We start from the raw sequence: 27,573 nt of genomic DNA, 5'->3' as shown, positions 1-27,573 counted from the left end.
GTAGGAGTTGAGCCTCCTCCGTGGCGCTGCGGATGCCCCAGGGCTGGGCCCCCGGGCACGGGCCCAGGCAGCGAAGACGGATTGAAGTTTTAGAGCTGCGTCAAGTTTTGCTATAAAGGCCCCTTCTGTCCCCCGCGCTGGGATGCGGAAGAGCCAGAGGGGCGCTGACAGCTCCAAACAAGTAAATAGTTGTTCGCGTGGGGGCCTTGGCTGAGGGCAGCGGCACAGGGGGGCCTGGCGGGGAGCCCGCGGTCCCGCAGAGAGGTGCCTTGCTGCCCGGGGCCGGCTCCTCGTGTTATGCCTTCGAGCAGTATTTGTTGCTTTTCCACTCAATTTGGTTTCATAATAAAGGGGTTAATATTAAAAAAAAAGTAATGCTTTTCCAGCTTCTCCCTCCCCCCGTTTTTAACAATCACTTTTCAACATCTTGTGTCCCCTGACTCATGCTGGAAGGGCTTTTGTTTCTGAATCCGTAATCAAAGCAACAAACGCTAAGGTCACTTCCTTGAGATTATATGGCAACGGAAGAGGTCCAGGATCGTGTCTCCTTTCTTCCCCAGCTCGAATGTACAGAAAATACAAAGGCTTAGTACATGCACTCTTTGTGTACTTCTTGGGTTTCTCCAGTCTTTTCAAGCTGCCGGGGCGTGTGGCTTGGAGGTAAGAGGCTGCATTTTACTTTCTGGTGCTTACCAGCGGCAGATAATGCTGTTCACTGCTGTTGCGTTGTGCCCCAACTTAAACATAACGCAGTGCTATGGAGCTGTGGTTACAGGAGGGAAGGCAGCGTGCAAACAACAGAGAGCAAAGGGAGTTTGCTTTTGGGGGTGCTTGTGTAGTGCAGACCAAAACTTCTTTTTCTGAAAGATCAGTCCATAAATTTCTTTGCGTCTTCTGCACACCAGCGTGGTGATAAGGGGTGGTTTGTTTACTCTCAGCATTTACAGCTGCTTTTTCCTGCCTTTGTAGCAAGGGCTGTCTTGGCTGCTTTAGGAAAGTGCTAAATCCAAGCTAGGCTCTGCTAACTTTGCTGCTGCAGCTGGAGACCAGGTCTGTAATTTCTGATTACAGAGAAAATGCGTTTTCAGATATAACCGTTATAGGCTGCTCTGAGATATGATTTAAACTGAACAAAGCACAAATTCATAAGTCATGAGCAAAGGCAGTCAGTGCCTGGTACAGAAGCTCCTTTCAGTGTGCAACTATTAAACGTCTCATCAGTGAGATCCCCACCCCTCTCTCCCCCCCCTGCAAAAAATCTCATGAAAAGGTTGGCACCGAAGATGCAGAAGTGCACATGGAGCTCATTAACGGCCGTTGAGAAAGCGCCTTTGATCAGAAGTGCTTGTTTTGCTTTAAAAGTGGAGCGTGGAGCAGTCCAAATCTGTCAAAACCGTTTCAGTGGCTGGCAAGGTGCTTGCTCATCTCGACCGATCTAGCCTCAAACGCCCTTCAGCAGCGCTGAGCGTGGCTAACAGACTAACATTTTGACTTATTCCAAAGAGCTTAGGAGTTCAGGGTCGTCTTGTTTTATTTACTTCTCCTTTGCTTTTTTCTTTTGTTAAAACATTTAAAGGCAGTTCAGATGGGCTTGCAGTATAGCTTTTACGTCCTGCTTACCTAATGTCTGTTCAAGGCTGTGTCTAGGTTCCCGAGGGGCAGCTGCCAAGCAGGAGAGCGGCTGTGAAGCGAGGGTAGGCAGCGTGGAGGAGAAGGGGGTGCGGAGGGAACGAGCTGGGTGCGAGGGCTGTGACGGAGCAGGGGGATCGAGGCGAGGGAGGAAGGGAAGGCCGGGATGTGAGATGCCCCTGAGGATGGGAAAGCTGCTGTGGAGGGAACAGGGGTGGGAGGAACGTGGGGGAGAAGCTATGTGTGTGAAGTTGTCCCGGAAAGGAGTGCAGCTGCAGAGAGCCCGAGGTAATGCTGAACCAAAGGAAAAGCATGTTATTCCCCACGTTTGTAGAAAAGCGATACTGGAAGTTGCCTGGGCTGCAGCCCCCAGTTAGCGAGAGATGTGCCTCAGAGAAGAGCTTGTTCTAGACGTGGGTGGAGGACAGGATTTGGCCCTGTCCTTTTGGTTGCACCTAACACAGAGATGATTGTTTCTTTGTTTGAAACGCGCATGGAGATGTACAAATGAAAAGTCAGCGGTGATATGAAGCGCTTTGAAGAGCAGCAGAACATATACTGTGTTTTACAAAGACTTGACCTAGGAGCCAGGGGGTTAACCGATTTGCTCAGGAGCTCATGATTTAGGAGCAAAGATCAGGATCCACTGCAGGGCTGCAGACGTCTCTTCCTGCCCCACGGTGTGGCTGAGCCTCTACCGTGCTCTCTGTGTTCGGGCACCAGTGGTTATCGCCTCTTCCAGGGGAGAGGATGCTGCTGTCTCCAGCAGGCTGACTGCGTTCGCTCTGCGGCCTCCCTTAGTATTGTTGCAAGAGCTCTCTGATTTCACAAGATCTTTTCCCCCCGAGTTCCCAGGAGATCTCACTGGAACAAAACACTGCCACGGGCTCGTGCATGGTAATGACCTGATTACTGTGTGTCTCCGTGTTGTATGTGATAAGCATGCCTCTAACGGACACTAATTTATTAGCCGTGTTCTGCCAAGGAAAGCAGATGTTCTATGAAGTATTTCATTGACTTGATATTTAGGGCAGATTTGCACTGATTGCTTCCTATTAATTTTCCTGATTTTTAGGATTAACTGTAGAGTTTTGAGGCCTGTGTATAAGTTGCCTGTCTCTATTCTTGTTCTAAATACAGTGAAAAGCTGTAAGAACGGAAACATCAACAGCAGTGGAATGACATAAGCTATTTGAGAAACACTTGTTTTGAATGTGAGACACCTTTATTTAAATCAAGGAGGATGCTCCTGCAATAGTGGGCTGCTCCTTCAAGAAGACCATTAACCTCTTCCCCTCTCAGAGGGTTTTAGCATCTATTGGTAACAGCATTTCAGCATCTGCAAGCGCGCTCTTAAATGCAGTGTTGCACAAGTAGTGCGTGCAAATACCTCTTGGCACGCACACTTGTGAAGGAACTCGGGCAGAAGCTGCATGGTTACAGGCAGCAGCAAGGACAGAAATACAACAAGTTTGTGAAACTGATCTGTAGCAACAGGAAATGTAGCCAAGCTGCAGTATTGCCTTGCAGGGGGGCAGAGGGGATCGTTTTTTATATAGTATGCTCCTGATAGAGGCCAAGAAGCAGCATCTCTCCCTTTTGTATTTTGCTGTTGGCAGAGTAGGCTTTATCTCATGGTTGGAGTACTGTATTTATCATTTTGAGGATGACTGGTTTCATTTGTTCCTTGGGTTTTCATTTGTCACTTTTTTTCATCACAATGTGCTCATCATTTTGATGCCTTTCACATTTGAGCGTTTTGGGAAAGGGGGAAGAGGTTTAAAGTCCCTTAAGTTGCTCAAACTAGTGGAAACTTTCTAATGACCGCAGCAAACTTTGGCTGTGGTCCTGTAGGAATCAACAATGATGAATAAAATACAAGTGAAAGAGTCCCTTAGATTTGCCATCCCCTGCAATGAGAAACACTAGAATAAATGGGGAAAAGGAGAATTGCATGGAAAGCGCATTGGCACTTGGCCCTGAAAAAGCAGTTGCCTGCAGTGAGGGAGAACACTTGGGCTGTTGCTTTGCCAGATTTTTTTACTGGCTCAGCTGGTGGGGCTTACATGAAAGTCAGTTGATGCTCTGCAGGAGCCAACTTTTTCTTCATATCTTCAGTTCATGGGACTATTTTAGGAAGGTGCCATGCAACCCAGAGAGCCTTTAGGCCTCCGGTTCCAGGCAGTATGTTTTATCCCTAGCCCTTTGCCAAACTTTAATAGAGCCAAGATTTCAATGGAAAATAATCAGCAAAGGGGCATTTGTACCAACTTGCATTTAAGTAAGTTCTCTCCAGCCTGTCCTCATCCTAAAACATGACTCCTGTGAGTGTCATATTTGAAGATGGGTCTTCAACAAATACCTGGCCCTGCCTAGCTGCTCTGTGAGACAAGAAGCGTGGGGAAACCCTGAAGTTCTGTACGGGGATTTTCTGCCAGGCCTCCCTTCTGAGCTGCCAAGGCAGGCTGTGCAGTGACGGCGAAGACGGGGTGCGCACTGGGAATCGCCCTGGGGAGGTGAGACAAATCCAGCAAGGTGTTGGTAGCACAGAGTGAAAGAAATAGCTGGCCGCTTCACTGCATTGCAAGCTGTTTAACATTGAGCAGATACTAGCTTCTGTTAAGGTTAATAGCAAGATAACAAATGATTTAAGGCAAAATTTTGGCCCTATTAAAGTTAATGGCAAAATTCATTGACTGCATTGGAGCCAGGACTTCAGCCAAAGGATCTGTTATGGTTTAAAGATTAGAAAGGAGAGGCAGCAGGTCTGGAGACCTGATCTGTTCCCTTTGAAGCTGGTGGAAGCTGTGCCATTGCCTTTGAAGGGAGCAGGATCACGTCAAGCTGATCACGTCCGTGCGATTCAGGCTGCAGAGCCACAGCTGGGCAAACCAAACAGAAGAGGCATCATTTGAGGGTCTTTGCTTCGCACCCCTCGCTGGCAAAGGAGGAGGACAGGAGGATGACAAGATGAGGCTGGACGTACAGGGAATGGGATAACGTGGCTGAGGACCCACAAGGAAGGCAAGAGTTCTGGATGCATAAACCAGCTGGGGGAGGCGGTGCAGAAGCAAGCCGGGGGGACGCGTTTCCCTTCCCCAGTGTTACAGCCCAGGCAGGGGTGGGAGAGTGGACTGTTCCCAAAACTCCCCCTGCCCATCTGTGCCTCCTGCTGCGGGACACCTGGTGATTGCCCCTTCTGCGTTAGGGAGGACCAATGGGTTGCAAATGAGCTCAGAAGTAGTATTTTTCAAGGCGTTTTTGAAGACCTATTTGGATCTATTAAAAAGTTTCCATAGAAATGCTGGTATAAAACCAAACTCTTGTTTGTTATTTTTGGGGTTATTTCGTAAAGCTCTGAGTGATTCCCTGAGTGTTGGACCATGACTAGGCTTTGTGCTCCCAAAAGACACGCTAGGAAACTCTGAGGTCATTTAAAGTGTTATAACTTTTTTTACAGCTTTTTTCCCCCCTCAGCTGCACACAGGCTCCTTCCTTCCAGAGGGGCTGGTTGGTGCTGCTGTTTACGTGAGATGTGCCCAGTTAGGGCAGCTCCATAGTGCGTTACGTGCTTGCATCTTATTTCTTTTTTTAATCAGCCAGTGCACGTTCACAGGCCAGACGAAAGCCGTCCAGTTGCATTGAAGTCAGTGAAGCAATGCTGATTTTATACAGCTGAGGACCTGATCCTAAACGCCTTTATGACTGAAGAGGAAGAAAAACCTATTCTAATTGCTGATGAAAATCTGAGGTCAGTTTACAGGCTTCGACAGTAAGCTTTAAAATCTTTACAGCCTTATGAGTTACAGAAGAGAGGTTTGGAAAAATCCCCTTGCAGGAAATTACTGCTGTAGGTTTATAGTTAACTGCAGCTCAAGTAGGAATTTTGAGATGAAATTCTCATTTAAGGACTACATTGATTCTTTCCTGGGCTCATACACCTGCAAGACACTAACTAATATGTATGAATCACTAGCCCAAAGACCAAGGGACTGGGATTTCTGCCCTCTTTCCCCCCACAATGCAAGCAAGTGGGAATATTGCTCTTTGCTCTTCATTACCCTTAAGATTTTTTTCAGTTCTCTGACTACTTTAGCCACCATAGAATATGTGCCTGTTTCAAGAGTAAATGATCCAGTTTTTACAGTCGTGCCATAATGACGTACCACAGTCTACTTTCTCTCCTTTAAAACCGCATGTTTAAGGATTTGTATGCTAGCTGTTTATTTAATCAAAATGGGTCCCTTTTATCGCTCATCAGCCTATGCATCTGTGCAGTTTATTTTCTCTGTGTAAAATATCTTCTGGACCGTATTCACCTGGGCAGTGTAGTTGAACTTCATGTGGTTACCTTGAGAGGAGCTTATGGAAATAACATGTACAGTGCTGTGCAGCTGGGACCAAATTCCCTATTATTCAGGTATTTTCCTGGAAACCCCCCTGTGGGCACTTAGTTATAATTGTGCCTGAGCAAAAGGATTTATTTTGAGAGGAAGAGAAGTGGGGGAAGGTTTTCTATTTCAAGGAGATTTCTCAGTAGACAAACTTCAGCCTCAATCTTGAAAATATTTATTGTAAGTAAGTCATTTGACTCGCAAGAAAAGCCTCCTTGATGTCAGCTGCTGAAGCTGGAGGGGACCCTGTGGATGTCCCTTTGCAGATGGCAGTAAATAGGCTGTGTGCGGGCATCCAGCCACCCCATCTGTAAGGCTCTGCAGGATCTGGCAGGAGAGGGACGTGGCGTTTGGGATATTAAAGATGTGCCATGCTGAACTGGTGTTTCTCAAAGCTTAGGGCAGGGTGTAGTGGCCTGGGTGCAGACCCTTTGGGTCCCGTGCTGTCCCTCTGCAAGCCATGCTTGTCCGTCAGTACAGCACATCTGTGTCTGTAGGTAGCTGAAGCCCCGAATCGTCATGCCGCATCCCAAATGAGAGCAGCTGGGACACATGCACAGACCAAGCATTTCAATGGTAGAAGTAGTTACCAATTTTGTCTCAAAATTATACGAAGCTTATTTAAAATCCTCTCTTTGGCCATGGGGTTGTTCGAGGGTTTTTTCTGGCTTTCCCTAGTAGAGAAGACTCCAGACCATTTTAAAACAAAAAAGCCATAAAAATAGGAGTCGGTGACAAATATGGCTAGTTTGGCCGTGGATGGGTCTCTAATTTCTCCAGTTCTGGGAGAGAGGACATCTGGTCTGGAGGGAGTGCAACACATTTGGTTTTGCTTCTGACCTGAACCCTTCATAATTTCCCATTCCTAAACCACGTTTCAGGAGATGTTATTGTCAGCCTCCTTTTTTTCTTTTTTTCCTCACAAGTTTTTTTGGAGATTTCCTGTTTACACACTATCAAATTACTTTTTTATTTTTTATTTTTTCCTAAGTTGATGACACACGTGGATGTCTAAAAATACTGTGTATAACAACTGGCTTCAGATAGGGAGGATGTTACTGCTGAAGAGAAACAGCGTAAATATCCTGCAGGGTTTTTCTTCCAAATAAACATTCAGGCTCAGGATATCACAGGCAATTGGTTTATGTAGCCAAGAAGTAAGCTTTTAAAGGACTGACGTTTTGGAAAATCTGCTGCTGTAACTTTATGTGGAGAATTTGTCTTAATTTTTGTGTCACAAGCGAGATGGAGGAAAAACTGCATTTTCCTTCTCTTTTCACTGAGTGCTGTTCAGTGAACGATATTAAAGGAATAGAAACCTGGACTGGTGCCTCTGAAGGTTTTCAAGACTTATTCAAAACAAAACTTTGCCTTTTTCCTCTCATTTCATTAGAGCTCCCAGCTACGCTGAAACCCTTCTGAATATTTTAACCTGCTGTAAGAATTACAAACTCACCCTATGCTTTAATTTTCACACGCTCGCTTTCTGCAGGAATTTTGTGTTCCTTCTCCCTTGTTACGTTCCTTTTCTATTGGCAATCTGAATAAATCACTTTCTTGCTGAAAGCTTGCTGTCGTTACCTGCCTGTAAGTTAGGAGGCCTGCAGAACGGCGGTAATATCATCACATTGCATTGGATAGTGTTTTCCTCTCCTTTTCATTCCTCTCTGTATTTTTAGTTGCATAAACCTGGTTTATGCTGGTTACTTGTGCACAGAGCATACAGATGACTTGGAAACCATAAGAATGCAACATCCCTCTATCTCAGTATGGCTTAGCCAAAAAAATTAGGCTCTGCATTATGTTGCTCCACTAATTTCCTATGGAGAATGAGATGAGATATAGGGGTATTTAATGAATTTTATGCTGCTACTTTAGCTAAACATTAATAGGCTTTTAAAAGTAACTGCTAAAAAGACTAACATGGGTGCATGTTGCAAAAATATAACAAAATTGTTCATTTGCACAGACAATGCAAAATCAACGAGAATAAGCTGAAAACATAGATGATATATATAATCTCAAGACTGTATTACTTACCTCTTAACTGAGCCAGACAGCTGTGCTCATCTTGTGATTGATTGTTCCAGCTAAATAGAAAATCAATTATATTGTTCAGATTAGCAAGCACTGGGCTCTTTTAGGGCTGGGGAGCCAAATCCTGGTCCTTTCACAGAGCCGGAGGAAGCGGACCTAGCAAGCGGATGTGCGGCTATTAAATCACGCTGGTGTCATTGGAGGGGTTAAACTAGGCCTTTGGGGGCTTCAGAGCAGCTCTGTGAGGAGCCTCCTGGAGATGACCTCTCTGGGTGAGGTTCCTCCTGTAGCAATGGGCTTGTGTCTCTGCAACAGCAGCTGAAGTGATTTGCTCCTGATTGCCTTGGAAAGGAAGGCGAAAGCCAAGAGAAGTGCGCTCTCCTCCAGTAGGAATGGGGTGGGGACACTTAGGGTGAGCTGCTGCCTCTCTGCAGGAAGAAGGGGGCTGTTGCTGGTTGCTGAAGCCTTGCAGCTGCAAGAAGAACCTAAGGGCAGAAGTTTGGATTGTCCCAGTTGGCACCGTTTTGGTTAGGGCCTGAAACCTGCTAATGCCAAGCTGGTGGGTTCCCCCAGGCGCGACACAGCGAGTCCTGCATCGTGTTGCCGGCAGCTCTGCCCTGCGCTCCCAGCTGAGACAGCGTCTTAGCAGGGGCTTGCCTGTCCGGTGAGCTGGTCCTGCCGCAGCGTTTGCATGCAGGGGCTGGAGGGGTCAGGTGGAGGAGATGGATGGGTGCACGCAGTGCCCTGGAAGGGCTCCAGGCTCCCACCTCATTCCCTGAACCAGAGGCAGCACCGCGTGTTTAATGGGCATTGATGTCCCATCCCACCACACACAGACCATTCCCGCGATGGCATGGTTGGCGTGGTCCCACCGACACAGGCACCTCTGGCTTCTGGGGCGCAGGCAGGAGAGCACGGGGGAAGGCTGCAGCTTTGGGGTGGTGCTGTGGAGCCCCAGAGAGCCCTGCAGCTCGGCACACGTGCCGTCTCACCCTGACTCCTCCTGTAGGAGGCAAATCGGGTGATGGACATGGGGCAGCAAGGTCTGACTGGGAGCAGCAACGGAGCTAATAGATTTGCCAGAATAACAACGTTTCGCTGTGCTTTGTCGCCGAACGCGCTGGCATGTTCTGTAACTTTTTTGGTTTAACTTTCTAGTAGTCTGGGAAGCAGCTGTGTGATTTCTTTTGAGATGGAGTCTCAGGTATTAAATATTATCTATAGCAAGATACTGATGCAATGCTTAATTTCAGGAGCTGGATTAGTTTAAGTGTTTTTTTTAATTAGCTGCTGGAAGAAAATTAGGGTTGGTTTTTGTGTGCAGGCTATTGCAAGGGCTTCAAAAACATCTGCTTTGTTTTAAAACCAGTCCCATAGTGAGCGTGTGACTTTTGCGCCATGCAGGCAGGACTGCGCGGGGCTGACTTGCTGCCCGCGTGTGCCGTGGGGAGCGTCGCCGAGGGCCCGGCGTTCCTCCGAGGTGCTGAGCCTCTGCGACTTCTCCTGACTTTGAGCAGAGTTGTGAGCGCTCGGCACTTCTGAAAGGTAGACTCTTCTGCTCTGTCCTTAAACTTTCTCATCGATAAAATCAGGGATAATTGTATCTCGCCTATCTTCAGAGGTGGCATGAGGTTTACTTTACTTTTAAAGTACTTTGGGATTACCTTGGATAGCACAATAGAAGCACAAATTATGGCTGGTATTTCTTTTATGTTTTATTCTTCCCAGCAACCTTTTTCTCCTTAGCAAAATGCTTTGTGTATGTGGTTTTTTTAATAATAGAAATCTCTTTTACTTAACAATGGACAACTGAGGCAATTAAAATAGAAGTGACTAATGTGATTTTGCTGGTTGAAAGCTAAAGCAGCTAGCAATGAAATAATGGCAACCCTTGTGCTATCTCAGAGCAACAGATGGAGGATGATTTAAAAACACTATTAGATCAGACGCTTCGCAACAGGGGCAGATTGGTAACAGTATGTCAGAGCCAGAAATATGCACCACCTTGAAGGGTACGTTGATGAAATGATTAATTGATGGTAACGTGTGACTTATTTATGAACGTGCGGTGGCAGACCTTCAGTTCCAGGTAACAAACAGGCCTGCGGTCAGATCTCCTGATAGAAACTCACGTTCACAGCAGTGCAAGAAATGAAAGGAAAAGAGGTATTTCTTTCTCTGGGACTTGCTCTGCAAACGATCCTTTTACTGGTGCCGCTATTCTGGTGAGCGGTGTGATGCTATGTGTTTAGCAATGACATAATTTGCTAGTCTTGGTGCTACAGGTAGTGCATCTCCTTCTTTCCCTAAAGAAAACCGGGCAGGAGATGGAGGGACACTTGCAGACGTTTGCCTCTCTGATCTGTTAGCAGAGCTGCTCTGGAGGGGGCATCCTGATGGGTTTTAGTCAAAATGAGCTCGGTTAGTGTGACGATAGACCTTTGTTAATTTGGCTTCTCGTGGCTGAAGTAGGCTGGCTGGTCGCAGGAGAGGCTGTGTCTCCGCAGCCCTGGCCCTGTAAGCAGCCGTGCTGTTAAAGGGGGGCGATGCTCAGGGCAGCGAGGGAGGTGTCTCTCCGGTTGTACTAGAACTGGCTAGGGGGATTTGGGGCCGGATCCTCCACCGGTGCGAACGGCTGTAGCTCTGCTGGTCACAGCATCGTTACGGTTGCCCAGGAATCAACCCGGGTGTGAAATCAGCAACGGCTGTGTGCGTGGTGGTGTGCAACTCCTTTGGGGGCCCCTATCTAAGCAAGCCACCCTCAGCCTCTGTTTAGAGCTCAGGATTTATGGCCTGCGAGACACTTGTGCTGTCAGGAAAATGAGTTACTCTGAGGCTGTGAGAATAAATATAAAAGCCAGGTTTCCTTTAGCAGCTCTAGGCTTCGGAGAGTTGCAAAGCTAGTTCTCTGCCTAAGGCAGCGAGACCCCCAGAATTAGAAGAGATTTTAAATAATGTAAAAGCTTTTGTGGAAATGTATTATGTTTCAAAGGACAGATATTAAAAGGACATAATGTGCAGCTATTTCTGGGTTGTCCTGCTCTTGAAGAGGGAGAGAGAAATTGTTTGCAGTAGACGAATGTGGCATGAAATGGAACCAAGGCAGTCCAGCAGTATCAGAAGCTGCAGATCTCATCCTCTCCTTAATCATTCAGTTCAAGCATTTGTCTTGGTACGTGCAGACACATGTATAAAAGTCCTATCAAAGCAGTGACTTGTAATACTCGTGAGAAGTTATCCAAGTGAGAACTTTTAATGCGCCAGTAGACTCGATCTAGAACAGAGACCGGGACCTGTCAACAGACTGCATTTAGGTTGATTCATCTGCAGGAATGGTTGGGTAGGTGGAGACTTCTTAGGTCCTCGCTTGTCTCTGTGCAGCACCAGAGCAAAAGGCCATTGCTGCCACTTATGGCTGATAGTACTAGCCAAACTGGTTTAACCTCAAATTAAAATCTAACTCAAACTGCAGCTCTCTGATAGCATTGATGTCACTTTTATCTGATCCGGAGAGCTGCTAAGCACCCTTAATTACAGTTTGGAGTTGATGGGAGTTGAGCGCACTGAAGCAGCTCCCTAGACCACGTCCTTGGAGAAGGACGCTTAGCTATTGTGCAGAGTCAATTCAGTTATCAGCACAGATTAAACACTTGCTACAGCGTTGTCCTTGCCACTGAGCCGCGTGTGGTCCTGTGCAAACAAGAGCTTGTTAAAGCTTTAAAGCAACAACCCCAAAGGCAGATCATCTTCCCTGTCTTCACCATGCTGTCGCTCTCTTTTCAGATGACTGAAGGCAGGCACTGCCAGGTTCAGCTCCTCGATGACAGGAAGTTGGAACTGCTGGTTCAGGTAAAGACCCCTCTTTCGGGTACCAGAAGCATAGCTTTGCCCAGGGAGGACTGACTTTCAATCTGTTCTAGCAATGCTCCACATAACTGTGTCACTTTTAGGGACCTGAACAAGTTATTAGAGCTTTGACCATAGCCGGAGTCTTAAGCGGTACATGAGTCCCATTTAGGAAGGAAGAAGTGTTTGGACTCCAAGGTCCCACGGATTTCTAAATGCTTATGTTACTTCTCACATGGAGATTTAAGCTTCTAAATCACATAGACATCCGTAAATACTTTGCTGCCTCTGTGTGCTGCTCATTATCCCTTTGGTTACTAAAAAGGAAGAGTTTTTACAGTTGTGGCTAGGTTCCCTTGCTCATGTTCGTGTTAGCAATGCTATTGCTGGGTAAAGTTGTAAGTGATGTTTGAAGAAAAGTTGTATCTCTTACTAGAGATACATGTAAGCCCTTCCACAGACCTGCATTAACAGTAGTATTTCACTTGGGCGTTGGTACAAAAGAGGCAACATTTGTTATTAGTTTCACATTATTTCCCTTTTTGTGTTTGGAGTTTACATGGCTTTTGAAAAAAAAATAAATAAATCTGTGCTCTCTAAGATTCATAGCGTGTATCGAATGCACCATTCCAGTGGTGGTGGCTTTTGTAATTTGGAAGGGCAGAAAAGTCTGCATTGTGGGGTGTGTTTTATTCTCATGACAGAACCTAAAATACTAATTTGTCTAGAACACAGTATCCTCTTAACTGAGAAATCCCTCTTGTTGTAAGTTCAGGAAAGCCTGAATTGAGGCCCTTCTCCCTTAGTAAGGGGAAGCAGCAGTCAGTCTATTCACTTCAGGTAGGGGCTTAACAGCGTAATTGCCTCTCCATGCTCTGAAGGCTGGTGCGGCTCCGTTGGGACGCACTATCCAGCTGCCCTGACACCTACGCAACCACTTGAGTATCACACAACAAGGCTTTTACCTGCTTGACTGTTTTTGCTTTTGTATCAGTGTTTGCAGCGAGAACTTTTATTATAAAGACTGCACTGAAATGATTTAAATGATTTTGATTCTTCCAATAGCCCAAACTTTTGTCTCGAGAGTTACTGGACCTGGTGGCCTCGCATTTTAACCTGAAAGAAAAGGAGTATTTTGGGATAACGTTTATAGATGACACGTAAGTACATTAATTGATTTTAAACAGCTGTAAGATTACTGCAGTGTGAAACCTATCCCAGACACTGTGGCAGCTCAGCATAATGGAAAGATGACTTCTTTTAAAGAAGAAAGATTTTTGTTTCAAACAGTAGAAAATATTTCTAGTATATCTTCCTGATGCTTTTACTTTTCATGTTTGTCTCACAAGGTTGAAAAATTGAACTCAATAGTTATTTCCCATGCAAATGCCCCCAGCTTTCCTACTCTGCACTTTTAATAACAAAAAGAGGATTTGCATATATTTTCGAAATGAATCGCTTTGCACATTAGTCTCAAATCCATTATTGATGAGTCTCTTAAATGCTAACTTCCCTTACAGCAGCAAAGCATGAAGTTAGACAACCCCTTAACTTTCCTCTAGCTTCTCTATTACTTCTAGCTGTCCAAGCTATTTTGCAGACTACCCAAAAGAGCTGTAAAAGCAGCACCAAATTTTAAATGCATAACCCTCCCTTTCCCATAGCTGCACAGTCGCAGCCACATTGTGGTGCTGGGTGCAGCCCAGCGTCGCTGCTGATGCAAGCGGAGCAGCTGAGGAAGCTGCTGCCCATCGAGTTACGCCCTTAGCTGGCTGTTCCTGCCGAGGTCGGTGCGATGCTCTAACCATCACTGGGGCACTGCAGAAAATCCGCTTCCACTGTATTAACCCAACATCAGCCAGGTTAATTGAAATCTCGGTTATTTAGACTGATGTGGTTGGCATTGCACTGAAATGTTTAACCAGGCTGGTACTTCCCCTGCGGGAGGTGTTACTCTGCAGCTCCCCCAAGCAGCAGCAGAACTCCTTAGGATTAGGATGGGGGGGGAAATTGTGTCAGCGGCTCACGCCTGCAGGCGCAGTATTGCCTGCGGGGGAAGAGTGCCGGTGGAGATGCCCCTCGCTGGTTTGTACCGTGGCATTAGGAGCCACTTGCCTCTGGAGCTCGTGCTGGAATAGTGTGGGGGTTTTTTTAAGTTATTCTCATCTTGGGCTCTCATAGTATATTTTTGCCATATTCTTGTTTTCCGCTGTTAGAAAATGCTTTCTTCCAGTTTTTCTTCTATAAATACCTTGAGGACGCTATTTACACTTGGCCTTTTTTCCCCAGAACAACTGTCATAAAATTCTTCTGGGGTTTTCTGGTTGCTGGCACTCCCTCTTGCCGAGCTTCCTCGGAGTGCTGCCAGGGCCGTCGGCTTCCCCAGATCGCTGGGGCACTCCAGAGGCACCCCCGGGTGCCCAGGCCCGGGCTGGCCCTGCCGCAGGCCTGGGTGCCTGGTGCGAGCCTGCCGCCTCTGGAGGGCACCCATGCTCTGCGGGCTGGCAGCCCCGGGGCAGCATCTCACAGCGGCAGCAGCCGCCTGCGCTCCCCCTGCCGCCCCAGCATCCGGAAGGATGCTCTTGGGCTTTGGGGGATTTTTCTTTTCTTTCTGGCTTGCTTTCTGTTTAAATCCAGGCAGCCGCTGCCAAGGGAGCTGTGTTTTATACACCTCCCTGATTGAATTAGTTTGCCTGCATTAAAGCCCTCTGCTCTGAAAATGATGTCTTGCTTTAAGCTGGACCTGGTAGTTATTAAGAATATGAGTAGTCTGGGATATGGCAGCAGAAAGCTGTGTAGTCTGAGTGTGGGCAGAAGGGAGCATGAGATCAGTCTCTGAGGTACACAAACTTTCAGCCTTTGCTACAGGCAGATCCTTAGCTGCTATGAACTGGAGTGGCTGCGTTGAAGTTGATGGAAGTCCCCCCATTTATAGCCAAGGAAGGCCTTTCAATACTGCTCATATTTTCCTGAGTGCCATCCTGTGAGTTCTGTGCTGCAGCTGAAAATACATCTGTAAAGCCTGTCCAAGAGTGAATTATGTCCAAATGTAAAAGTTAGGGCAGGAGGAAACGTTTGATCAAAAGTTTGCCTGCCTTAGTGAGAGCTGAGATTTGCACTTTTTAAAGTAGCCCTAGGAGCAAACACGAGCACTGAAAAAAAAAATGCTTCCATGTTTCTCTTTCCCAGTTTTTAATAGACTCCCTAATTTGTTCCTGCAGAGGTCAGAGTGTCTGGCTGCAGTTGGATCACAGAGTCTTGGATCATGACTTGCCTAAGAAACCGGGTCCGGCTACTTTGTTCTTTGCAGTTAGGTGAGTAATCGTTTCCATAAAATAAAAAAAAAATTGCCAGTTTGGTTTATTTATCACCACAGTTTTTTGTTTAAAATAACTGATTACTGATTTGATAAAGGAAATAAGTCAAAGCAATATATTATTTTTAGAAGGAGATTAAGTCCTGGATAAGTGCTGCTCTCTTTTGTATTTAGCTATGAAATAAGGTAGCTTGCAAGTTGTTACTTTTTAAAATGTTATTAGGGCATTGTTGGTATCATTTTTTGTTTTGTTTAAAGCCTACTTTAAGTATCTTGTTTGCTTGATTTGTCTTTAATAGTGTTAAATTTTATTACAGTTTGTTTAAACAATTATACTTATTTTTCTTGTTTCTATGTTTACTTAAGGTTTGTCTGTACTTGAAAGGGATCGCTGATAGATTCTCTGCTCACGCAGCTTAAACCATCCCCCAGGAGAGAATAAACTCCCTGGCAAAGTGGTGATTTTGGCCAATGTAGTTGCATTACTTTAGGGTTTTTGCTGGCAAAGCTCTCCTGGTTGGGATATGTTTTTGCAGGCCCTTACCTGGCAGAGCTGTGCTGGCAAAAAAGAATAAGTGTGGTATTCTTATTATTGCTGGAGTTTTTGTTTTCTTTACAGTCTATTGGGAAAATGAGAGCAAACTGACCTCGTTCACTTTTCATAGCTTGATAAATTTATGCGTTGTGTGTTTAATCACTCAAAGCACTTCCAAAGCAGAGCCTTTCATGTAGTTTGGTAGGTTGGCACCAGCACCCTGCCACGTCCTCTGCACCCTAGTCATGGAGGGAACAGTTCCAACAAACAGCGCTCTGCTGAATTCACGTTTATTTGTGGTGGTGCTCATAGCTTCTCTTCTTTCTCCCTTCCACCCTTAACAGAAGGGGAAAAAAATACGCTAAAAAAAGCCGGTATTCAGTGTGTTTAACCTACAACTGGACATAGGCCTTTTCGTGTGCTCTACCCACTGGTTGCTGCCATGCCTTCACTGTGAGATTGTCACCTCCTTACATGCAATGATAAAAAGTGGGGAGGTTAAAGGACTCTGGTCATTCTGAGGATCATCTCAGCAGATAACACTGGTCTTGACTGCAGTGACTTATGCCAGAGGTTAAACTGTTGCCCAGACCATCTCAAGAGTGAAGACCCTAAGCAAGCTGTAAAGGCAGCCGTATTACTTGAACAGTTGTTTGGTTGGGGCCAGTGATGTTGGGTCACGATTTTGGCTTTCACCACTCTCAAATGCAAGATAGTCCTTTACAAGACAGGACATGCAGAGAGCAGGGCAAGAGTTAATGCGTAAAGAGTGGGCTTGGAAAAATCATCTTCTAGAAGTTAATTTTAAGCCTGACTACTCTGGGGTCATGGGATCCAAAACAAGCAATTAGGAGCCAAGGAAGTGAGCAGTGAGAAGTCTGTTCAGGGCAAAAGCAGGAGGATACAGAAATAATTAGCGATGAAAAGCTATCTGATCCATAGAAAATGGATATTCCTGCAGAAATACCTCTTCAAAATCTGCAGCTTTCTCTTTTGTCACAACCTCTTGGATAAGTAAGTGACTCAGAGCCTTTGCTCTGTGGCATGTGCCTTGGGTGGTTAGTTCACAGGCACTTATCTCCTGTGAACACATTTCACTGTCATAGTCTGTCTGTCTAGACTGTCATAGTCTATTTTTTAAATTAAACTCTCACGTGAGCCACCGAAATGTGCAGAGCACCACTTTGCGCCCACAGCTCGGATGGAAAAGCACAGATGGGATGGAAGGGCACCACTTCCTCGGCGGGCTGCACGTGCTGGCCGCAGGCAGTGCCTGCACGGCCACCAGGCAGTGGGGAGAAGACGGGCAGGAAGCAGCTTTAATTCCCCTGGGCTGGGCGATCTCCAGCCCTGTGGTGATAGTGAGAGATGCTGCTGCAGGGTAGCCCTCCGGTTGTCCTGGGAGCTGTGGTGGTTTTCGACTACAGGCTGCACCAGAGGAAGGATTGCAATAGCCATTCTGAGCCTTGGTTTGCAGCACCCACAATTTGCCTTGCTGCCTAGAAAGCAGCTTTGTGTGTTTTAGCATTTAATGGCTCCTGGAAGGCCCTTGCCCTTGAATATAGGTAGTCATCAGTGTTCAGTTTTTTCCTCTAGCCAAGGTCTGATTTAGCAGCTCTGCTGTGCATTGTCTCATCCAGTCTTGACTCAGCCTGAGTAGGTACTTGAAATAAGATCTTGGAACTGAAGGGAATATTCCAAGAAGGAAAATGAATCTAATAGCAGAATTTGAGCTTAATATTCCTGTGGGTGGGAGCTGCAGGTTAAAATGAACTTTTGGCAAACAAACATTAATTTGGGATCAATCTAGCTCTTTGCCTAGGTCTCTTGTGACGACTGTCAAGATTACCTAACTCCTGTTACGTGCAGGATGCTTAGGACCTTTCTAGAGCAAGAGCCTTGCTGTTTGCAGAGCATTCTGAGGATGAAGAGTGCTAATTTAATGCCAGGTATTGACCCTATTTATAAAACCATCTTCAACTATTTTTTTCTGCAACAAAATTTCAAGGAAAAGTGATGCTTCAAAGAAAGCTAAACTGTTTGACGTTGGTGTCACTGAAATTATTCATTTTTAATAAATTTAAAAAAAATGCAGTTTTGGTTATTTCTATACAGAAAACAGCTTCTCTTTGCTCATTTTCGCTTCAAGGGAGTCAGAGCTTGAAGTTTAGAGAAAAAGTTACTTGTGCTATAGCTTGGTTGCTTGACGTCAAGCGACTCTTGTTGAGAAAGAAAGTTTACACGTACGGTTTATACTTCAGAACTTTTTCCTTCATTGATGCGTTATTTGAAATAGATTCAACCATGTTTAGGATAAATACAGTTTCACAGCTATTTTCATTTCAGATGTAAGCATAGCAATACGGGGTGATAAGGCACCATTCTCATAAGAAGTGGCAAATGCTCAGCAGCCTCAGTTCTTGGTATTTTTCCGTACTGCAATGACCAGCTTCCATCAGCAGTACTGGAAGCACAGGGGGATCCCCAGCTGCCTGCTTATGCCCCTCCTATGGCTCACAACTGCTTTTGCAGTTCAGTAATGAAATACATGATGAATCCTTTCAGGCTTTAATTGGTTTTCTTCAGTTGGTGGAAAATTAGTCCAATACAGAAGTTTTCATATGGTACATGCAGCTGGTGAAGGGCTGTATGATGTTAGGACTTATAAAAGCATCATTCTAGTTTAAGATGATGACAGCACCAGAAATAAAAACAGAACATGTGCTTTATTGTGTTGCCAAACATGCCTGTCATCCCTTGAACACCCTTATCTCTGCGGTCCAGTGTTGCCTGTCTGTACTGTGGTGATAAAACCGTGCAGCTTGTACCACAGAAGAAATAAAACACATCAGCCTGGGTTGGGGAAAGGGGGGCAATGTCTCCCCTGACATCCTCCCCCTAAATTATTAGAGGTATTGCTACTCTGTGGGAGACAGCAAGGGCTGGTATCTGTCAGAAGTAACACAAGCCGCCTCTGTTCTGTGTTGTGCCACTTTTTTTTTTCCTCTAGTTACTTGGATTAGCATATTTTGGACAGGGGTGGGCTGAGTGCTATATTTTTTCATGCAGTGGTGCTTCTGCCTAATGGCTGCACTGAGTCATCTCGACAGCTTACGGTAATTTTAGATTAAAGTAGAGAAAATAGCACAATAGTGCCTTCGCCACTTCTGCATCTGTGACACTCTATCCTCTTACTCAAAAATTAATATGGGAAGGTTAATGAGTGTATAAGAAGGCTTCACTGAGGCCAGCGGACACCTCAAGTGCTCACCATTAGGTAGGACGTAATGTTCAGACTTTCTGATGCTGTAAACAGCTGTGACCTGGGGAACCTGCTCTGAAGAGGGGCAAAGTACTACCCTGCTATAAGGGAAACTAAGCCCTGTCTGACATTCTTAATTGAAAGAAACCGCAAGAGAAAACAAAGCCATTAGTTGAGGAAAATTAGCTTTTCAGACCAGTGGAGAGAGCGAGGCTCTAGCAGGTTAAGTAGGGTACAAGCTTTTAAGAGCTGGTCTGACTGCAGGTCAGGACAAAGTCTGTAACAGCGAGGCTCTTAAACGCTGAAGCTCTGCGTTGCTGGGGAGAAACATTAAAGCATACGTAAAGTGAAGTTTAGCAGAGCTATTGAAAAGATGATATTTGGTATGATCCAAAAGGGATGGAAATGCACATGGCTCCTGCAGCTCTCCTCCCTCTGAAAGGTGAGTCATGGAAACAACTATAAAATAGCCTTGCAAATCCCTGGGGCAGGGTGCTGGGCTCGGGTCTGTTCCTGGGCCAGGCTGCATACCTATAAAACGGATAAATCATTATCTCCTTATCCTGCAGAGGCATTCTGTGAAGTGCTTTAAAATTAATTTGATGGCATGTGCTGTAGGAATGTGAAATGTTAAAACAATTACTATTTAATGTACTGTTTGTCTCAAGTTGCAGCGTAAATATTGCATAAGTGCCTGACAGGCACAGCAGATGTTAGCTCTGTTGCCTCCAACCATGCGCTCTGGACTTTTTCCGAAGTCTTGCAAATCATCTATACCAGGGCAGCAGTGGCTATAGCAGGAGGGAGTGAGGAGCCTTAGCGGCAGCACTGGCGCTGTGGGGAGGACTGGCCTGGACCAGGGCTGCCCCGATGAGCACGACAGGCTGCGCGCTCCACGCTGGCCATCCGACCCTCCTGGTGTCAAAGGGGAGAAAGTGAGCAGCCCTTGTTTGGTCTGTGCTGCCAGGCTAGTGGTTGTCCCTCGTTTTTGCCTGGCTGAATTAGAGAGGATATTCCTTCCCTGCTGGCACTGGGTGGGAGAGTCTGGATCCAACATATTCATCAGCCTTAAGGAGCTGGCTGTTGAAAATGAATCCTGCCTTTACACACCTAAAGGAGGATTGACAGGACCGTGTTCATACAAATTTGTCTCTCTTTAAACTTAGTTGGCAGTTCCCTGTTTCACAAATTAGAAACGTGTTTTCTCTGCACCTTTTAATGTGTCTCAGCGCTGTTTAGTTTAATGCCCCAAGTGAGTCAGTGGGAAGCGCACAGACAAGTTGTGTACGATTTGCAGTGCCAGCTGTGTACATCGTGTTTTATACGGGTATATAACAAACTGGGACCCATCTGCTAACCTTGGCTAGGCTAAAGTAACCGGTAATTGAATTACTGTAGTTGGTAGCGCCTTTGCAATGCTTGTCACTTATTCATACATGAGCTGTCCTGTGAACTTACGCTTTTGGTGGCAAATTTTGCCTGGAATATGTCTTAGACTGGTAGGTTGCAGTGGGATTAGCTACCGATTTGCGAGGCACTGGCTTTTCATTGCCGGCTGGTTCTCTGAGCAGGGCACATCCGAACAAATGTGGTACGGTGACGAGCTCTGTGTTTCCAGGTGTGCTGCAGCCCCAGCCAGGCTGCGCAGTGGGGCCATGGGGTCCGTGCGGCGGCAGAGGGAACATCCTCCTCCCCTGGCCACACAAGGACACAGAGCAGCCTAATGCCTAATGTGGATATAATGTGGGATGTGGGAATGGCAGGACGCGCCCCTGGCCTGGCGAAGAGGAGACTGGAGACAGGCTGTGGAGGAAGGCAGTGACCGCTGCGCAGAAGGCTGCCCGCAATGCTGAACCAGTTGCAGCCCTTGCACACAAACCTTTTATTTTTGGTGCTGCGATCATCGTTAGCGTGGATGTGCCTGGCTGGCTGGAGCCACCATCTGTCCAATGCTTTTTGTTTGAGGAGAATCCGATGGCTCTTGGCCTCTGGCTTTTCTCTCCTCCATAAGGGAAGAACATGTCTTAGGAATGCTGTTAGGATTCCCAGTCCTCACTGAATTTGTCTGTCTTCAGAGAGGAGTGAGAGCTTAGAGGCATGAATCCACGCCAGCACCTTGCAGTTAACTTTTTAACTCACAGAGGTTTATTTAACCTTAAAATGAATGACCGGATGGGGTGTTAGAAGATGTAGTCTTTCTCCCTACATAGAGGCAGAATTAGTCTACCAATGTCATCCCTAGCAGATGTTTGTCTTACCTCTTAAAAACCTGCCAGGGAGGGCTAGTACAGCCTGGCGCAGCTTGCGGGCAGGATTTGTCTCGGCAGCGCTGCTTTGGCCACCCTGCTGTGCTGCCGCCCACCCTCTGCAGCGCTCCGAGGCGGCTTTGCTGAGCTGCAACATGCAGTTTTGAGTTGCCTTTTCCAATTCTGTTTGTTTTTGTCTGCATAGGAGGGATGGGGTTTGCTCCTTTGAAATCCGGCAGGATTTTCAAGGGATGAAAAGTCATCAAACATCTATGATCTATTGAACAAGGAGTTTGTCATTCTGTGTGTGTTGTCAGCCCAAGATTTTCTGCTTGTTCCCTCCTAATAGGCAAGAAATCAAGTACAGTTACTCATAGTTCCTCTGTACCGTTTGGATCGCTAGGGAACAAAATGTTGAGGATATCAGAATGATTTGGGAGGAAGATGAAACCTATTCAAGAAAGTAACATTGTTCGGTTTTTTTGTTTGTTTTTTTTTCCCTGTCAGGTTCTACATTGAAAGCATTTCCTTTCTCAAGGACAAAACCACAGTAGAGCTGTTCTTTCTGAATGCAAAGTCTTGTGTGCACAAGGTAAGGCTCAGTGTCCCTTGGGACTTCATGTTGTGCATTGCCCTGTTGTTGCTCCCTCTGTCACCCAGATGGTTCTGCAAACTAGATGCAAGCTAAATCTAATTTCTAGATCATACCGAATCATTAAAATCTCAACATACTTTCTCTCCTCCTTCGTTTAAACACTGATGCTTTAAGCAAATGGACAAGGGTGATGATGGTTTCCTAGTCCTGTTTCCACAGACCCCTGTCTGCTCACCAGACTAGAATACGTTTCAAATATACTTGAGGTTTTGAGCTGTTCAAAATCTCAGTTGTAACTTTGCAGATGGGTTCTGTCTCCGAATGGCATATTCTTCTTGCATACTTCATAGTAAATGTTCAAGGCAAGCATCTCTTTACTGATCTCAAGTCAAACTTGGCTGAAGAGCAAGAAAGGCTGTAGGTCCTATAATGTGAACTTCGTTCCTAGTTCCCTGATTTCCTGGCTTAATTTAAGTCAGTGAAGTAGTAAAGTACTGAAGTCAATAAAATAGTAATCAGGACAGAAATTAAAATATTTTTTATATCTTCTCTCTGGCTAAGAAGCTTTTACTGTTTTCTTAAAATGTTTAAATCCGTAAAATATGTATTTTAAAGTTACTTCATGATGTGATAGCCAAAGTTTTGCATGGCAAGCTTGATCCACTGCCGATTTGTCTTGGTCTGAATAAGGGCAGTGTTGCAGCCACTTCTGCCATGCCCCAAACCTTAGGTGCAAAAGCAGCTACATTTCAGTGAACTTTACTCTGGCAACGCCTAATGTTTCTGCGATTTCCCTGTTAATGTCAAACTCGGGCAGCTGGCACTGCTGTTCCTCGTGGTTCAAGCAGTCTAAGATCACTCGCTTCTCACAGCCTTTTCTTGGAAAACAATCGTTTACTGTTAGCTGGTGTTGAAGTTCAGCGTAGTGTATGGGTCAAAGTCTTTCACTAGTCGCTAGTTTTTCCACCTTATGTTTCGTATTTAGAGGATTCTCATTCAGTACTCAATATTCATTAATTTATGGATGGATCAGAAACCTTACATGAGAGTAGTTAATGGCAAAGTTGTAACTGTCGTTTGTACAGGAATTGTTTTCTGGAAGAGTGGAGGAAATTGGTGCCCTTTTACAAAATGCTTATGTTATAAAAATGCTTGAAGGCCTCAGTGGTTAAGATTAATAAAAAGCAAATCTCCACTTGGCATATATACCTTTTTAAGTAAAGGGTCTTGGCAATTTCTAGAGATCCTTTCAGGGAATGCTGGACATGTTTCACTAGACAGAAAACGCAAATAATTTTAGAATTGGAAAATGAGACTGGCTTTAGTCATGGAATGTGAAAAATACCACTGCTGTCCAAACCTAATCTGCTATTGAAATAAATACTAGTTGCATATCAAAGCATTTGGATGCAAGTGTGTGTGTTCATGTATACACATAAGAAAAGAGGCATACAAGAGAAAAAACACCCTCACTCATCGTATACATGTCATCCAGAGAGTAAGGAGAGTGTCATATCTGGCACAGATAAATATTATTCAAACAGCATAACTTCATATTATTGAAATGAAGCGCTGATAATACGTGAAGCGCTGATCATGCACTAGGTGCTGCAATAAACAGACTGCATCATCCATTTACTTCCTTCAGTGCTTCAGGAGCTATGAGAGGTTTGAAGGAAGGCTGTTTCTTTTTTTCTCTCTTGCCATTGCTTGCTAGGTGTGTGCTCTAATTGCTAGTAACACAGAAAGTGCCGGCCTCCGTGTTTCTGGAAGCAGAACTGCCGGAAGCAGAGAGGGAGAGCTCCCGCCGTCTGGTTTCAGGGGAAGGCGCGGGGCTGGCAGCGGGCTTTAATGCCGAGAGAAGGATCCCTGCAGAGCAGTGCCGAGGACCTAACCAAGTAATAAAAGCAGGCAGCCCTTCTGTCTGTCGGCATCGCTTCTCCTGCTAGGCTTTGCGACCGGATCGTGGCACCCCCGAAGGTGTTTCTACACAAGCTCTGGCGATTCAGAAAAGACAGTTTCAGAAGTTATGCTCCAACTGTCCTCTCTGCCCGTTTCCTGAAGTTTTTTATGACTCCGGTGGAAATGGGAGAAGAGAACACGTCACCACCACCTCTGCCCGGTTCCTGTCTGGCTGCTTTATGTTAAACCCTGCAGTTAATGTAAAGTGGAACACCTGACGTTTTGCAAACTTTGTTCCCTAACTGCTAATCCCGTGAATAGGACGAGCCGTTTAGATAAGCTTCTAAATCACCCAAGCAAACTTGTGGGAGTTTGTTTGGAGGTGGCCTTGGTCTCACCTCAAAAAGTTTCTCATTTTAAATTGCGCTGTTGTCAGACGGGAGCGTTGCCCGCTGTGTGTGTACAGCACCTGGCACAACAGGGCTGAAGCCCTTTCCTTTCTGTGGGAATGCTGAGTTGTCAGCGTGGGCTGCACGTGCCCCTCTGCACGGCAGCAGTGCTCTGGTCAGCTCCTTGGGGTGTATTAAACTGAAATAACCAGTATGCATTATGCAAAGGTGTATAGAGAAATGGGAAGTCGGTTGCGTGGGTGGAAACATGAGCGAGACTTAACCCTGCTGTCTTACAATGGAAGTGGATTTTAGCCTGCAAATTAGGTCGTTTTTGACTATTTTTATCCCACCTGAGAAAGCTCTGGTCACTGTCTAGATTTCAGCTCGTGTGCGAAGCGCACACAGGGCCCATTCTCGTGTTTAAGCGCACGGAGCCTGGCAGGGAGGTGCCCGAGGCAGCGCGATGGATCTGCGCAGCGTCTTTGCTGATGGGGCGTCCCAGCCGCGCTCGGCTGTGCTGCAGGGGAAGGAGGCACAGCCTGGAGAAAGGGTAGTATCAGCCTCTGAACGTAAACAGATTCCCAGCTCTAGTGAAGCAACTGCCTGGTGCTCGCTAATGATGGTGAAGAATGTCCCCTGGCATTTCTCAGTTGTTAATCCAGCTTGGGGAGCTTGGACCTGCCTCTGCTGCTGCTTTTTTTTCTTTTTTTTTAATTTCCCTTTCTCTGCTGTATTCATGGGGTGAGCAAACCCCAACATGTTAAAAAGCAGCAGCCTGTACCCCAGAACCTGCGATCTGGGGTGCTCAGTAGTGCGGATGTGTGCACTGTTTGCTTGAAGAACGCAATGCAAAGGGCTGTATCCTAACCTGGATCTTTGTATGACACTTGGGTTATATGTGGGACAGGAATGTGGCTTGAAGGATAGGTGCTGCAACAGCGGGGTGTGAGAAGACCTGCGTGGATAAGATTGCTTAAAAGCCCATCGTGCTGATCTCTTTCACAAAACCGTTCTCAAAGTTTTCACAACAGTCTGTTCCCGACGGGGCAGGATGCGTGCAAGAGCCCAGCTTCAGGGCGGTGCAGAGGCCTGGTGTGTAGAGGAATTTGTGCTCGTGATCGTCTGACACTTCTGAGAGTTGGCATGTGCTCGCAGCCTGCGTTAGCGGTGCGGATGTCTGTAGATATATGCAATTTCATGGCTTATGTGCTCTAAAGAAAAATGATGCTTTCCTGAGCAGAGGATGAGAGCATGAAGTTGCCCTGTATGCGAGATGGTGCATTTTAGTGCTCTGTTAGGATGTAGGATGAACTGCAAGAGCCAGCTGAAGGCTTCAGCAAATACAGCCTGTGTGTTGGGTAAGCTTTGTGCCGGTCCCTCCGCCGGAGGGGATTTTATCCATGACTTACAAGGTCCAGAAGTTGCATGATGAATTTACTAGCAGTATTCTTTGAGACATCCACAGGCAGTGCTGCATGTGAAATCCTGCTGTGTGTGAGGAAGAGTCTGGTCAGAGAGAGGAAAAGTGGTTGTATCTGTTCAAAGGGAATGGTATCTCCCTAATGAAGTCCAGCACGCTCTGGGCCTGCGCTGGTACCATTTTCTGTCTTGCCTCGGATTACTCTAGAGAGTCCTTTGCTCCCAGCTGAATAAAAATTCAGAATAAGTGATATAGTATATGAATTATTGATTGCATTAATAATTGTATTACTAAATATTAATTATTAAATATAATAAATTTGGGGTGATAAATAATGGAATAAAAAGCTGAATTAAAATTCAGAAAATTGAGAAAATTGACTTAGCGCTCTGTAATGCCCAGCGGCTCTCTTGTACTTCCTCACGTTTGAGCTCCAGCCCAGCAGCTCCTTTCGGCAGCCTGAGTGCCAGGTTCCCCCTAGCAAGGGTTTGATGAATCTGGAGCTTGCATGTTTAGCAGTTTCTGTAGGCACTTTGGGGAGAGAGAGACAATAAAATCTCTGGTGCCAAAAATCTATCTCCTCCTACTCCCCACCCGCTCACCCACCTACGTCCTCTTACACATAGTCAAAGCTCCTTTGTGCCGCTGTGACTTTTGCAGCCCCATGCCAGGGACTTGGGGCCTCGTGGGCAACCTGCTTCGTTCTCTGCACTGCTCCCCCTTGGCCTTGTCCTCGTCCTGAAGAGCATCAGGGGAGCCAGAGAGCAATACCTTGGCCCTAAGTGCGGAGACTTGAGACTGTTTTTACTCTTGTGAATCACGTTTTATCAGTGTTACAGTTCAGGACAAACAGAGCTGCTGCTGCATTAGTTGCTAAGCTGTCGGTGGCCGCTGCGCTGCCTGTGGACCTCACCCACGCGAGCTGCCCTCCGAGCTGACATGACTGCATCAGCACCAGCGTTTTCCTTCCAGCGCGTGTTGCACAGCGTGATGTAATACTGCTCTACACACCTGAAGAATAAACTTCCCTGGATTTGCCAAGATGACCCGTTCTGTGTTTGCTGGCCATAGCCTCCTGGTGTTTTGCTCCACGTGAGCTGAATACAATTGCCTTCCTGCTCAGAGGAGCCAAAGTAAAGCTCTGGCACACAGTGTTTCCTCCTCACCGGTGTGTGCATAAATCTTGGGACTATCAGCTTTTATATAACAAACACTCCTGCCTTTCTTGCCCTACCTGCCTTTCATGTTGGGCTGCCCATTTTTAACTGGTTTGAGGCTGCAGTGCTGTCACCCCTCCAGGCCTGGGTGGTCCTGCTGGCTGCGGGACTGGAGCAGAGCAGCAGCCCTGCGACCTGCTTCCAAATCCGTGGCAGCCACCCTGTTTTAGTTGGAGCCTGGAGCAGCCCCTGTCTGCCACCAGGAACAGTGTGGACAGCCATGTGGGATGTATGAGCTGCTGCAGTGAACATCTCCAGGTCTATGGAAGGCCTCCCAGTGACTTCAGCAAATGTTAGGTCAGCTCCTACCTGGTTAAAAGCTCATTTATCCATGTGTATTTTGGGAGACTGCAATAGCTAGGAGGAAGAAAGGCTGGAAGGAAGCTTTGCATACTTCTGGGCTCTGTTTTCCCATATGCCCCTCTCTTTCAAGGCCTTAAAGGACTACTGCCTAAAAACCTTTGGTGGTGACAACTTCAATTTGAAAGCTCTCTTTACTGTCCCTGAATTTAAGAAACTGGGTTTAGATTTATAGTGATCTCTGCTACAATCTACTACCTAGCTGGACTTTAAATAGTGAAAGCCTAACGCTTGATTTCAGGTAAAATGGCTATCTCAGAATTGATGTGTTTGCATAAGGATAGGGAAGCCTTGTAACATGCTCAGTATGTTATTGCAGAGGCCCTTGACCATAGCTGGGATGCATTCAAGGAGGTGGATAGGAACTGGTCACACACATGCTGTTGATAAATTTGAAATGATAAATTAGTCTTTTCTTCTTT

At 46.1% G+C, this 27,573-nt stretch overlaps 1 protein-coding gene across 2 annotated transcripts in view; it reads left to right on the top strand.

The window, feature by feature from the left end:
* FRMD4B (FERM domain containing 4B) overlaps window positions 1-27,573 on the top strand; it is a 148,983-nt gene that overhangs the window by 68,329 nt on the left and 53,081 nt on the right. For both annotated transcript variants that reach the window (XM_067303467.1, XM_067303466.1), the window contains exons 2-5: window positions 11,844-11,909; window positions 12,972-13,066; window positions 15,128-15,220; window positions 21,773-21,857. In XM_067303467.1, the coding sequence (XP_067159568.1) occupies window positions 11,844-11,909; window positions 12,972-13,066; window positions 15,128-15,220; window positions 21,773-21,857 (339 nt within the window). The remainder of the gene's footprint in view (window positions 1-11,843; window positions 11,910-12,971; window positions 13,067-15,127; window positions 15,221-21,772; window positions 21,858-27,573) is intronic.

This window comes from Apteryx mantelli, chromosome 12, assembly GCF_036417845.1.
Source record: "Apteryx mantelli isolate bAptMan1 chromosome 12, bAptMan1.hap1, whole genome shotgun sequence".
Lineage (NCBI taxonomy): Eukaryota > Metazoa > Chordata > Aves > Apterygiformes > Apterygidae > Apteryx > Apteryx mantelli.
The sequence above is the reverse complement of the archived record's forward strand: the minus strand, read 5'-3'. Positions and strand labels throughout refer to the sequence as shown.